At 54.1% G+C, this 14,266-nt stretch overlaps 1 protein-coding gene across 5 annotated transcripts in view; it reads left to right on the top strand.

The window, feature by feature from the left end:
• Positions 1 to 14,266, top strand: part of RFX2 (regulatory factor X2) — a 91,535-nt gene that overhangs the window by 63,450 nt on the left and 13,819 nt on the right. For 3 of the 5 annotated variants that reach the window (XM_053220024.1, XM_053220025.1, XM_053220023.1), the window contains 2 exons: positions 8,140 to 8,214; positions 13,746 to 13,927. In XM_053220024.1, the coding sequence (XP_053075999.1) occupies positions 8,140 to 8,214; positions 13,746 to 13,927 (257 nt within the window). The remainder of the gene's footprint in view (positions 1 to 8,139; positions 8,215 to 13,745; positions 13,928 to 14,266) is intronic. The other 2 variants (XM_053220026.1, XM_053220027.1) reach the window with 1 other exon arrangement.

Consider the following 14,266-nt stretch of genomic DNA (forward strand, 5'->3'; position numbering starts at 1 on the left):
AGGGAGGCTCGCTGTTTTAGGTACCTTTTCCTTCTAGTCAATTCTTTTTTTTTTTTTTAATGTTTATTTATTTTTGACAGAGACAGAGACAGAATGCGAGTGGGCTAGGGGCGAGAGAGGGAGACACAGAAGCAGAAGCAGGCTCCAGGCCCCGAGCCGTCAGCACAGAGCCCGACGCGGGGCTCGAACTGACAGACCATGAGATCATGACCCGAGCCGAAGTCGGACGCTCAACTGAATGAGCCACCCAGGCGCCCCAAGTGAATTCTTAACCACATGCATATGTTACCTTATAAGTTTTCTTAAGTTTTTTAAGTCTTTTTATTTATCTTTTAATTTTGTTAATATTTATTTTTGAGCAAGAAAGAGAGAGTGTGCGCATTTGAGTGGGGGAGGGGCAGAGAGAGAAGGAGACAGAATCCGAAGCAAGCTCTGTGCTGTCAGCGCAAAGCCCGACGCGGGGCTCGAACCCACGAACCGTGCGATCGTGACTTGAGCCGAAGTCGGTCACTCAACCGACTGAGCCACCCAGGCGCCCCTAAAGTTCATTTATTTTTGAGAGAGAGTGAGGAGGAGAGTGCCAGCAGGGCAGGGGCAGGGAGAGGGAGGGAGAGAGAGACTCCCAAGCAGGCTCCGCACTGTGAGTGCAGAGCCGGAAGCGGGGCTCGAACCACGAACCGTGAGATCATGACCTGAGCAGAAATCAAGAGTGGGATGCTTACCCAGCTAAGCCATCCAGGTGCCCCTATCTTATTTATTTTTATTTTTTTAATTTTTTCTTAAGGCAAAATTTCCGTCACATAAGATTAACCACTTTGGAATATGGAATCACTCACAATACCACACCACCATCACCTCTATACCCATGTCGTTCACAAAGAAAACAGTTTAACAATAGTCTAAAACACCCATAATGTGTAATTCTTGGTAGAATTATGGGGCAGGGGGAGCAGCAGACCACAGCTCCAAAGCCAAATCCAGCCAGCTGCCTGGTTTTCTAAACAAAGTTTTATTGGCACACAGCCACGCCCATTCCTTCACTGGTCTGTGGCTGCTTTCCAGCTCCTAGGACAGAGTTGAGTAGATGCGGACAGAGACTTGCCCACAAAACCCAAAACAGTCACTATCTGGCCCTTTATAGAAAAAGCTTGCCAGCCCTTGATGTGTAAACTGCCTCAGAGAGGTAATCACAAAAGATTAAGTGGTAAATGCAGGTAAGCAGAGCTGAATACCTAACACAACCCCAACTAACACAACCCCCCCCCCAAAAAAAAAACGTTAAATGAAATGTGAGTCCGATATAATGCACCTGAAAGGACCCACACCAGACTATTGGTAAAGGCCTCTCCTCCCACGTAGGGAAGTCGGGTGCCGGGGAGAAGTTGAGGCAGGGCTAGAATGGGATGGGCCAGGCCAGGTGCCCAGGGCACCAAATTTAAGGAGGCGCTCACCCCCACGTGCCAACCTTGCCCCGACAGGATCTTGAGAATGAGCGCCTCCTTAAGGTTGGTGCCCGGGGCACCTTGTGGCCCCACCGCCGTCCTGGCCCTAAGTGGAGACCATCTCTGGCATAATCAGATTTTTGTACGGCAAGCATGTATAATATTACTTACATGTTTTTAACATGTTTAATGAGCAAAATAAAAATGGGCAAACAGATTTAAAATGCCCTGTTTCCCCCCAGGCCAGCCTCCTCCTTCCCCAGCGGTGAGCCCCAAATTCTCTCCACGTTCCCACCTGGCCCTTCGCTGTGGGCCCCGTATCCTTTCTGCAGGCAGAATTCTGGGCTTTATATCCTTGCCCTCAAAAGTCCAACGGTGTCTCTTCCTTTTAAACGACTCTCCATTTTCTTTAGAGATTCATTCAAAAGGGTTGCTCCTAAAGCATTTAAACTTTGATCTCCTCCGTTCATGGTCACATAACTGGGCTACATTTGAGGATGCAGGGTTAACACCTTCCTGTCCTGTCCCCACTCCTCCCTGGCCTTTCCAGGGAACCCCCCAGAGGCATGGTCCTGATGTCAGATTTTGGCAGACCCGTCTGGAGATGCCGGGGCCACTTCAACGCTGGTCATTGCTGGCCCTTGGTAGGGGTGACCCCTATCCCAGCAGGTCCTTTTAATGAGATTATTTTGTTATAAGTGGAATGGCCACGTGGGCACACACTCACGAACCTCCACTCATGCCTCCTTAGGAGGCACCGGTACAGTCTTTGAATCAGGAAGAATCTTGCTAGGATTACACATGAAAGGAGAGGAATTTTCTAAATAAGTGGCTTATTTTAATACACTCGGGAACTGTTAAAACTTGACCGCTACCTGCTGTTACGTCAGGTTCTTTTATCTTTGATCGCGAACCCTTATGTATTTTTTCTGCCCTCCTTCTGAACAAGCCCTTAAAGCATGTGTCCTTTTCCCCTGGCATTCTGTTAATAATTCATGTAGCAGAAAAAAAAGATGTTTAGGGGGCCAATCAAAAGGAGCATGTGCTGCATTACGCCGAATCAAAAATAAAAAGCTCCCGAGGAGTCAAGAAATGGACGCATCAGCATATGCACAATACCAAGATGGAAGGAAAGTGCTGGGAGTTCAAAAAACAGATGATTTTAGGGAAAGCTGCCTGGGCCCCGGGGTGGGGGGGGGGGGGGGCTCCACGGAGGCCACCCTTGGACCCTCCTGACTGAAGATTAAACTCCAGGCAAACATAAAATTAGCCTCTATGTTAAGCGTATTCAGAGAGTAGACACTAACTTCGCCAGCCACTGAGCGGACCGGATAAGGCGTTTGTACTTGTGCAGCGAGAGTCGCCCCCGGCAGGTGTGCGAGGAAGGCTCGGGCTGCGACAGCGAGATGCTCCTTTTCCGCAGATGCCCCTAGGGCCGCCCGCGCGGGGCTGGGAGGTGGCGCCGCAGCGCCCTCTGCTGGACCGGCGTGCGCACTGCGCCTCCAGTGCTGCCTGCCGGGCGTTAACCTCCCCCTCTGGCCTTGGAGGTGGGGGGGGGATTCCTTACCTTCTTTATCGCCTTCTGATGTTTACCCGACGTCTTAATTTTATTTTAATGTGTATTTATTTATTTTGAGAGAGAGAGCACGAGCAGGGGAGGGGCAGAGACTGAGGGAGAAAGAGAGAATCTCGAGCAGCCTCCGAGCTCAGCGCGGTGCCTGATGTAGGGCTGGATCCCACGAGCCTCCGATCGCGACCTGAGCCGAAATCAAGAGTCAGATGCTCAACGGGCTGAGCCATCCAGACACCCCAACTGTCGTTTTGATTTCAAAATACAACGAACACCTGGGGGAGGTTCCACTGTGCATTAAATTAATTCTCTGCAGCCGTGGGCTTGAGCGGACCCTATTTAAGAGCTATGGGTTCTTCAGGATGGTCTTCTGCAGCAAGCCTTAATTTGTGTGCTTTTCCACGATACTCGATACTCACTGGTAGCTCTCCAGTTTTTAGCAGGCAGTCCTCAAGACGTCTGGCACTCTTCTGGGTGTCCCCAAGACCGGCCCCGGGGGCCCACCGGGTCAGAACTGTTTTCATAATAATACTAAGCCATCAGCCTGTCGCCAGCTTTCCCTGTGCTGAGGTTTGCACTGATTGTGCAAAATCAACATCGATGCGCCCCCGGGCACAAACGCAGGCAGGCCGCGGAGCAAGGCGGAGGCGTCAGACTCTCCCAGAAGCCACCGGCTTCTGCACCACCCAACGCTCACAGTGAAAAAGAGAAGAGAAGCAGCGAATTCCGTAGTGCAACTTGCTGTTACGGTTCACCTAAGGTCCTTGGTGAAGCAGTAAACAGTCATTGTATGAAACCCCAGTCGTTTCTAATATTCTGGGTGACAAAACGCACTTCTGCTGCCAAAGTGTGATGACTGTGCTAAGGAAGAGCCGCTGGGCAGAGGACTGTGAGCTGCACCAGCCACTTCTGTCACGAAACACAGTGTTTGCTTGAAGGAATAACAGACAAATGATGAGTTTTCAGACTTGAGGATTTGGCAGGCGTTTTCCTCAAAAAGGAGAGCACGAGGCGGATGGGTCCGGGGGGGAAAAATTAATTTGGTTGCCAATAAATTTTCAACCAAAAAAAGAAAACTTAGAATTTTGAAAACCTGGTATCCTCCTGATGAGCTTGGTCAATAATAACAAATGCGATTTTCAATAGCGTTTAGTGAAGTGCGTCATCATTTGGAACATCCAGAAACTCGGTGAGCCAATATTTTCCACGTGACCAAGTGTGTGATGTTACAAAAACCATACATGTGGGCAAAAGATCCATTCAAATCGCAAGAGAACAATAGGTTTTTTAATTGGTTGTATATTTTTTTAAATCAAGGTAAAATTCACGTAACATAAAATGCATCTTTTTAACCATTTAAAAGTATACGATGCAGGGGCGCCGGGTGGGGGGGGGGGGGGGCTCAGTCCGTTAAGCTTCCGACTTTGGCTCAGGTCATGATCTCACGGTTCGTGGGCTCCAGCCTCGCGTCAGACTCTGCTGACAGCCCGGAGCCTGGAAGGAGCCTGCTTCCGATTCCGTGTCTCCCTCTCTCTCTGCCTCTCCCCCACTCACGCTTTGCCTGTCTCTCTCTCAAAAGTAAATAAACGTTAAAAAAAATTTTTTTTGAGTGTACGATTCAATGGGATTTAGTACAGTCACAATGCCGTACAACCATTAACTTTATCTAGTAGTTCTAGAACATTCTCATCACCCTAGAAGGAAACACGCTGTCAACTGGTAACCCTGACCAATCGGCAGTCACCTCCCCCGCCCCCCACTCCCTCCTCCTCCAGCCTATGGCAGCTAGTCTGCTTTCTGTCCCTATGGATTTGCCTGTTCCGGACATTTCACATGAATGGAATCATACGCTACCTGGGCTTTCGTGACCGGCTTCTCTCTCTGAGCATCACGCTTTTGAGGCCCATCCGCATTGTAAACGTGTATCACTACCTCATTCCTTTTTGTGGACGAGGAACATTCCGTTGTATAGATATACCATGTTGGATGCGTATATGCAGTCGTCTGTGACCGACACTCGGATTTTTCCTTTTTTTTTTTTTTTTTTTTGCCATCATGAATGACGCAGCTACAGACATTTGTGTACCCAGGAGTGGAATTGCTGAGCCGTAATAGTTCAACTGAGTTTCCGTGTAACTTTTTGAGGAACTACCGGCCTGTTTTCCACAGCAGCTGTACCGTTTCACATTCCACCGGCCACGTGTGAGGGTCCTTTCTCTTTTCTTTCTTTCTTTTCTAGTAGCCGTACCAGTGCGTGTGGAAGTGCCGTGTCACCGTGGTCTGGGCTTGTGTTTCCCTAGTGACTAATGATGCTCGGTATCTTCCCATGTGCCTCCTGCAGACAGGTCTGTTCGAGTCCTTTGCCCATGTCTTAATTGAGTCATTTGCCATTTTGTTGTTGGGTTGTGACAGTCCTTTATACATTCTGAATACGAGACCCTTATCAGAAATATGGTTTGCAAATACGTTCTCCCATCCTGTGGGATAAAGTCCCATTTATCTTTGTAAAGAATTTTTTTTTTTAAATCTTTTGTCTGTGCTTTTAGCATCACATCTAAAACTCCATTGCCAGGGGTGCCTGGGTGGCTCAGTCAGTTAAGCCTCTGACTTCGGCTCAGGTCATGATCTCGTAGTCCGTGAGTTCGAGCCCCGCGTCGGGCTCTGTGCTGACAGCTCAGAGCCTGGAGCCTGCTTCGGATTCTGTGTCTCCCTCTCTGTCTGCACACCACCCCCCACTCATGCTCTGTCTCTGTCTCAAAAATAAATAAATTAATTAATTAATTAATTAATTAAATAAATAAATAAATAAAAATTCTAAAAATCCATTGCCAAATCCAAGGTCATGAAGATAAACTTATTGTACGTGACTACCTTATACTTTCCTCTGAGAGTTTTACAGTTGTGTCTCTTACATTTAGCTCTTTGATTCATTTTTTAGTTGCTTTTGTATATATTGTGAGGTGGGGGCCAACTTCATTCATTTGCCTGTGGAAACCCACTTGTTCGGAAGTTTACTCTCTCTATTCAATGCTCGTGACACCCTCGTCAAAACTCAGTTGACCACAGATATATGGGACTCTTCCTGGAAGTTTGATTCCACCCCACTGGTCTATATGTGTCTACTTATATGTCTCTCCTTATCCCCGTACTGCACTGTTCTGGTTACTGTAACTTTGTAGTAGGTTTTGAAACTGGGAAATGTGAACCTTCCAACTTTGTCCTTCTTTTTCAAGATTGTTTTGGCTATCCGGGGTCCCTTGCAATGCCATACGAATTTTACGATCATCTTGTCTGTTTCTGAAAAAGCAGTCAGAAGTTTCATAGAGGATTTTCATAAGGATTGCTTGGAGTCTATAGATCAACCTGGAGAGTATTGCCATCTAAATATTAAGTCTTCCAGGGGCGCCTGGGTGGCGCAGTCGGTTAAGCGTCCGACTTCAGCCAGGTCACGATCTCGCGGTCCGTGAGTTCGAGCCCCGCGTTGGGCTCTGGGCGGATGGCTGAGAGCCTGGAGCCTGTTTCCGATTCTGTGTCTCCCTCTCTCTCTGCCCCTCCCCTGTTCATGCTCTGTCTCTCTCTGTCCCAAAAATAAAATATAAAACGTTGGGAAAAAAAATTTAAATATTAAGTCTTCCAGCCCGTGAATATAGGATGTCTTCTGCTTATTTAGGTCTTTAATTTCATTCAACAACGTTTTATAGTTTAACGTACAAATGCTTTACCTTGTTGGTTAAATTCATTCCTAGGTATTGGATTTTCTTTGACGTTACTGCAAACGGGATTGTTTCTTTATTTCGTTCGCCTGTTGTTCACTGTTGAGACAGAACCGATCTGTGGGCATTGATCTTGTAACCTGCAACTCTGCTGGGTTGCTTCTCAGCATTAACAGTGCTTTGGTGGGTCCCTCAGGATTTTCGGTCTTTAAGATCATGTTATCCGCACGTTACTTCTTCCTTTCCAATACGGATGCCTTTGGTTCCTCACTGTTGCCTGACCCCCCCCGGCTAGAACGTCCGGCACGGTGTTGGGTAACAGTGAGGACAGCGGACACACACACCCAGCGGTCAAAAGAGGTGATGGGCAAAACAGTGACCCTCTTGCTCCCGCACTCAGCCCCAGGAGCCCCGCCCAGCTGCGCTTTCCGAAATACGTGTTCCCCCTGCTCTCTGCACAAGCATCACTGAGGTCTGCCTTCCGTGCGTGTTTGAGGAAAGTCAGCGCATTAGGTTTACTTCCTTCCATTGCGGTCCTCGGCCTGCGTGGTGGCCTCCGGCAGATTTTCAGTTTCCGTTTGACGTGCACAAGTCACATTCAGCGCGGACAGATGTGGTGGGAGCCGCCCACAGCCGGCTGTTTCCTCCTGTGCGTCGACCCACTGCACCAGCTCAGCTCCTTGCCTCCAGGAAGTCCTCAGGACCCAACTCAGAAGCCCCTTCCCCCAGGATGGCCCACTGTTAGCTTCGCGCGACGTCCCCCTGCGACTCGATCTCCTTCCTGTATACCCCTCTTTGCGCAGCCCACGCTTCATTCGGCATTCGGGAGCTTATCTCTGTGACATGCCCGGTGGCCCCTACGCCTCCCGATGGCAGGGCCAGGGTCTCCGGCCTCGTTTGCTGTTTTCCTGGAGCATCCAGGAGGGAGGCTCCGAGCTCTGCGACAGGACAGGCTGGCCAGGAAGTCAGCGCTGCTGGCCGCCCCTGGGTAGACAGCTGATTCTCCCCGGCAACCGATGACGATGACGGGTCCAGGGGAGCAGCGGGCAGTTATGGTGCTGGCTTTGTCTAGACGCGAACTTATGCCTCGGCTCAGCGTTCGTGCTCTGCGTGTGCACGTGTTGTGTTACAACGCAATCGCCAGCATTCACAGCACGACTCATCCCGCTGCCTGTGCTCCCCGCCCCCCGGCTCGCCTGCACGGCAGGAACAACACTCCCGGCCGCGGCTTGAACTCACAACTTAACCGTCCCCCCGCCTGCGTCCAGCCTGGTTTTTATTTTGTAGGCGCTTAAATCATTATTTGCATATTAATAAAAACAAATCTTGGCTGATGCTAACCATCTGATTTCCTTTTTTTTTTTTTTTTTCCATTTTGTTTTGTTTTGTTTGTTTCTGCACACGTTTTCTTTAGCTTGAAATGGCGATTGAAAACCTCCAAAAAAGCGAAGGGATCACCTCACACAAAAGCGGTTTACTCAACAGCCATGTAAGTGTGTGTCGATGTGGCAGTCTGCCCTGCCGCGCTCGTGACCTTCACAGACAGTTTAAAAGCCAGCGAAGACCGTGACGTGACACAAGAGATAGGGGGGCCACCAATCTAGGGTTCCACGTCCGGCCAGAATGCCTTTCACCCGCGTGAGGGAGAGGAGTCTCCACTTGCCAAGGTAGCTGGTGACAGCACCTGCCCCTTCTGGCGGGCGGTGGGACTAACGTGTGTGATACGCGTGCCACAACCCGCCGAGTGCCTGGCAGGGAAGAGGCAGAACCAGTAAAGTGACACGAAGAGAAGCGGTGGCCACAACAGGAGAAGCGGGTGCCACCGTGACTCTTAGCTGCATTTTCTGCGATCAGCTTTTTGGGGGAAAAAACAAACAAACCAACAGGCAATTTGAGAAAAGTGCAAACCAGCAAACGTCTGCCTGTTCTGACTGTGTAGGGTCTACCTCCCTCGCCTCCCTCCGGGGAAACCAAGATGGCAGGTTGTTCCCCAGGAGACGGCCAGTGTCCCTGTCCCTGGGCAGCTGCGCGGGGCGGGACGGGACTGGCAGAGGTGACCGGCCAAGAGTCTTTATTGCCTAACTACGACCCCATCAAGACTCTGGTCGTGGCCGACATTCACACAGGGCACGAGAAAGGGCAGTGATTGTGGGGCGGAAACCGCGCTCGGGGAAGGTGCAGACACTTCCAGGTTGGTGGCTCGGCACGGGTGCGCTGTGCTGCCCCAGGGACGCGTGACGAGGGCCTCAGAGGGCCGGTCACGGGAAGGAAGAGCAGCCTCACACCCGCTGTGTTGAAGCCGTAAGTGAATCGAAGCGTCAGGACCCTGCTGAGTGTCCCCCACCCCCAGAGCAGGTGGCTCCTGCGCTCCCCGTCGCCCGTTCCTGCTGGATGACGTCAGCCCTGCGGGCAGACCTGGCGAGGGGAGCATCTGCAGACGAGCTGGGGGAGAAGACCCCTCGGTCTGCAACTCGGAAGGCACCACGTGGCCAAGGCTGCGCAACGGCAGCCCTGTTCAGCAGGGCCCCGACGCGAACACGCGTGGCCGTGACTCGGCCTGCCGGCCCAGCGCCCGGTCGGCCCCGCGGAAGGCAGCGTACGGGGCACAAGCCCCGGGGCAGCCGGGGTTCACGGGGGGATTTGAAATGTTGGGGGGACATGCATGAGCCGCTTGTCTCTGGCCACAGGGGTGCTTCCGGCTTCTAACACTTCCTTTGGAAGGAGGCTGCTTTGACTGCTTCCCTGCCCGTCGGTTTCCCAGCAGGAAACCCACCCCACGTCTGTGCCTCCCTGGCCGTGTGTCGTTGAGTCTCGTTCGGACATCAGGCGCTGCGAGAAGCAGGGTGTGGGCTTGGCGGCCTAGAATCAGAGACTAGAAATAAGATCTTTCTGAAGATTCAGCCACACACACCGGAGTGAGAGACCCACCTAGAGCTAGTCCCGGAAATGTGAGAGCCGGGAGGGAGGGAGGGAGGGAGGGAGGGAGGGAACGTGTCCCAGCCGATAGGTGGGGCCCGTGTGTCCCACGCTCGCTCACGATGTTTGTCACCGCCGCCGCCGCCTGCGGCCCACGGCGCTCTTGTGTTGGGCGACGCTGGGCGAGTCCCGCTCCTTTGCCAGCCCAGCCCCAGCGCATAGGAGTCTGGTTGAGGGCTGGGCCCCACGGACCCGCTTTCCTGGCGGCCTCCCAGCCGACCCCTGTCGGAAAGCCTGGGTCGTGCCGTCCCACCCCCACCAGACCCGTGCTTGAGTAGGAAGGAAGCAGAAGGAACAAGGGAATCTCACTCCAGGGAGCACAGTGGCCAAGCGTGTGTGAGAACGTGCGCCCAGGTGACACTTGAGTGTGCACACAGTCCCGCCGTGGGAGTCCTCAGCCGGAACTGGTTGTCACGCTCCGCAGAGTTGGCTTCTCGAAGCGCCGTCGTAGGCTGGGCGGGGCGGGCGAGATGCCCCGAGCCTGGGAGGCTGGACAGCGCCTTCCACACGCAGCCAGTGCCCCGGTCCCTGGAGCTCCCCAAGATGCCCTGAAGGGGCCGCGACCAGGGGGTGTGCAGGTGGAAGGAACTTTCCAGCCTGGGGTTGAAAGGCCCACGGGAGGAGGGGGGCCTCAAGCGGTCTCTGAGCTGAGGAAACGTGGGAGAGCTGTTTCCAAGGACGTGAAGTGGGGCCCTGGGGGCGGAAACGCCTTCCCCACCCGCAGCCACCGCTTGGAGGCAGCCACCCCCCACCCCCCGCCAGTGTGCCTGGCCCCGGGAGAGGAACTTGGGGTCGAGGTCCCCCTCCTTGAGCAGGGGAGGGGCCTGGGCTCCTCCCAGGGCTGCCCCTCAGCCAGATCCCCACACAGAACAACACCCCCCACTCAGGGACCCCTCCCCCCACCGGTGGCTCAGTCACTGTCCTTTGGGGACAGCCGTGGTCCACTGCAGTGAGCTGTTATTTTCCAACCCTGAGAGGAGGACCGGTTGTTAGATTGAGTGTATTCAGATTATATGACTTTTTTTTTTTTTAACGGAGAAACAGATCGTCAAAGGGCGCTTGGCCGTCAGCTGGTGGCCGACTGCAGGCCCGTGTGACGACCAGGCGTACCTTGCAGGCCAGGCTTGGGGCTTGGCTAGAATCGGCGGCTCCGTGGGATGGTCACCGGCTTGCTGACCCCACCCTGGCTCCCTGGGGGAAAGGCTGTTTCCCAGCAGGCACCCCCCCACCCCCACCCCGGCCTCTCCCGAAGCTCCCCCTCCAGGACCCGCCTGCGGCTTGGGGCCCAGCACCGTGTGTCCCAAGCGGAGCCCTGACTGCCCCGACCCCTGTGCCCCCGCCCTCTGCTGCGGGGCACCCTTGCTTCCCACCCTCCTCCCCAACCCCCCCCCCCCCCCGCCAGATGCTCTTGACCTCACCTTCGGAAAGATCCAGAATCAGACCACTTCTCCCTCCTCCTCCACCACAGCCCCCCTCCTCCCCCTCCCCCCCCACCCCCGCCACCACCGTCTCTCCCGTGGAGTGTCGCGGCCACCACCTAGCCAGCCGTCGGCCGCTGCCCTCGCCCAGCTTCCAGGCCCTTCTCGCAGCAGCCGTGGGGGTGGTCCTACTGGAACCAGAGTCAGATGGCGGCACTTCTCTGTTCAGAAGCCTCCGGGTCCCCCCGTCACATTCCCAAGTAGAAGCCTGCATCATCCAAACAGCCTCTGGGGCCCTGGCCGACCTGCCCTGTTCCCTCCCTCCCCTCCTCCTTCTGTCTCCAGCCACACAGGCCCCTCACTGTTCCTCCACTGCACCAGGCCCGGTGCCGCCCCAGAACCTTTGCACAGGCTGTTCCCTCGCTAGAATGCTTCCCCATGGCGCCCTCTCTCAGCTCCCTCATGACTTGAGTCATTGGTCGTTTGAAACGGCTTCCCTCGGGGTACCTCCTCAGCGCAAAAGAGAGAGAGAGTGTAACTGACCGTTTTGGGGGGGGCTGCTAGTGGGGTCCGTTCGCTCTGGGGTTACGTCGACTTGGGAAGAACTTGTTGTCGAGATACCGATGCGTCGTTGATGTCAACGTCCACAGACCAACCCAAGTAAAAGGTCCACTTCCAACGTCAACGACACGGGGCCGGGGGCAGTGACGAGGTGAAGCGAGCATCCTTCCCGACACTTCCTCATACGTGTGAGCCAGTCCTGTGTCCTCACACACGTGAGCCGGTGCCCCGTCCTGCCCACCCCCCAGAGTCTGGCCTCACCCCCTCTCCGGCCCCAGAGGACCCCTCAGACGCGGCACCGTGCGCCCCCCGCCCCCCTGCCCGGGGTGGCAGAGAGACAGGTCTTCGGCCTCCTCACCCTCGGCTTCCCGCACACGGGGGGGCCCCCCTCTGTGCCTCCGTGTTTCTTGAGGCATCGTCAGGATCCTGGGGTGCAGATGTGAACGGAGCCGCTTCCATCTCTACCCGCCCGGGGTTCTCAATCCCGCGGGGCAGACACGCATTAGACAAAGTGTGCCTGCCAGCTCCAGAGGGGGAATGTCTTCTGAAGACAAGCTCAGGGTTCAAAGGACCCCCTCAAACGCCAGCCCCTCCTCACCTGGCTCTGCGTCCAGAGCCCCGGCGGCAGGGGTGCTCAGGGCGGGGAGGAGGGTGCACCCTGGGGTCAGAGGGCACTGCCACGCTGGCGAACTACTCACTGACTTTGCAGCTAAGCCTTCGGCCCGTGGCACCAAGGGGAGAGGGGTCGGGGCGAGGGGGGACCAAGGAGGCGGCTCCGCTGGGACCTGACTTTCTGTGTGGCCGGCTCCCGCCCTTCTGACCCGAGGCTGAGCTCTGGGGGGACAGCGACTTGCTGTGGATTCGCTCAGCCTGCCTTTTGGCCTGGGCGCAAAACCTCGCACGTAAGCCTTTTCGGTATTGCGTCCCGTTTGCATTTGCAATCTCTCAGTCAGGGAGGCGAGGATATATCAGTCCATCTGTCCGTCGTCCCGTGTCTTGTTTTGTTTTTGTTTTCTCAGAAAGAAAGAAAGAAAGAAAGAAAGAAAGAAAGAAAGAAAGAAAGAAAGAAAGAAAGAAAGAAAGAAAGAAAGAAAAAAAGCTTTACTAAGAGAAAATACACAACAAATTCCAGAGTGCCTGGTCTTCAGGCCACTCCATCCCCCCCTTTCCCCCCCCCCCCCACCCCAACAATAGGAACACAGACCATTCTGTCCGCACACATCCCCTACCTCGGGGAGGAAGTGTAGCCACTGACATCTGGCCTGAGAGCTCTAAGGAAAGGGGCAGGGCAGGAGATGCCATGGGCCCCGCCCTTGGGGAGGGCCCTGGCTTGGAGCAGACACGCGGCCAGTGAAGTCACTTCAGTGGCTGCGGTGAGGTACCCTCCGTGGGGGCTTCACAGCCCAATTAAGAAAAGGGGCAGGAGGAAGGAGTGTCTGGGAAATCACCCCCTCCTTCTTGGCCTGTTCTAGTACAATCTGACCGCCCCAGGACGCGGAAGTCCTGGTTGGGGGCAAAGAAATAGCAGCCCAAGCAATAAGGCAAGAATTCAACTAGGACTTTTATATTCGGTGACCAGCGGATGAGACAGGCGGCCAAGCCCCAGCCACCTTCACCCTTAGATTAATGATTTGTCCCTCAAGGGCAAGGTGCCAAGAGGTGGACAAGCCATAAAGGCCGAGGTTGCCCTGTTTAACGCCGGGTGCAGTGCTGATGGGCCCGTCAAGCTCTTTTCAATCCTCTGTCCTGACATTCCTGAAAGTATAGGAGACACTTGGTGTCCAAATGACTATGAAGACCCAACCCAAAAGGTCTCAGTCACACGCAGGCTTTTAAAAATCAAATCAAGGAATCTGAAAACCAGGCTGGAAATTGAAGGAACAAATACAGGCGTGGAGAGAAGCCATTAATTCCTACGCCCAGAATCTCTTGAACCCAAATCAGTGACTGGGGATGTGAATTTCTTCACCACATCAATGGGGAGAACGTATGTGATTCTCTTAATGAGTCCATGTTAGCATTTGGGGGGATCCTGACGAACATGAGCGTGTCTTTCTTTATCCAGCTCCAGTGGCTGTTAGATAATTACGAAACCGCGGAAGGCGTGAGTCTCCCCAGAAGCTCTCTCTACAACCATTACCTCCGGCACTGCCAGGAGCACAAGCTGGACCCTGTGAATGCTGCCTCTTTCGGGAAGCTGATCCGCTCGGTTTTCATGGGGCTGCGGACACGGCGGCTGGGCACCAGGTGGGTGCACGCACGGGGGTGCCTGGGGGTCCCAGGCCTGCCCATCCTCTGCATCCCCTGCACAGATATTGAGCTTTGGGAGAACGTGGGCTCCCTCCTGCCCGTGTGTCCTGACCTGCGTGCCCCTGGGTGAACTTGGATTTGTTCTGAATTGGCGGCACGGGACTGGCCGGCCCAAGGTGTTGGCAGTGGCCGGCCATCTCTCTCCCGGTGACACGGGCTTTGCTCCAGCACTCTCTCGTCGTTTAACAATTTCCACAATAACAGGCTTTCTTAAAAAGCAGCCCCTGGATGGTCTAGTAGGAGTTGGATTTATCATCTCTTGGTGCTTTCTGCCAT

Source organism: Acinonyx jubatus, chromosome A2, assembly GCF_027475565.1.
Source record: "Acinonyx jubatus isolate Ajub_Pintada_27869175 chromosome A2, VMU_Ajub_asm_v1.0, whole genome shotgun sequence".
NCBI classification, from domain to species: Eukaryota; Metazoa; Chordata; class Mammalia; order Carnivora; family Felidae; genus Acinonyx; species Acinonyx jubatus.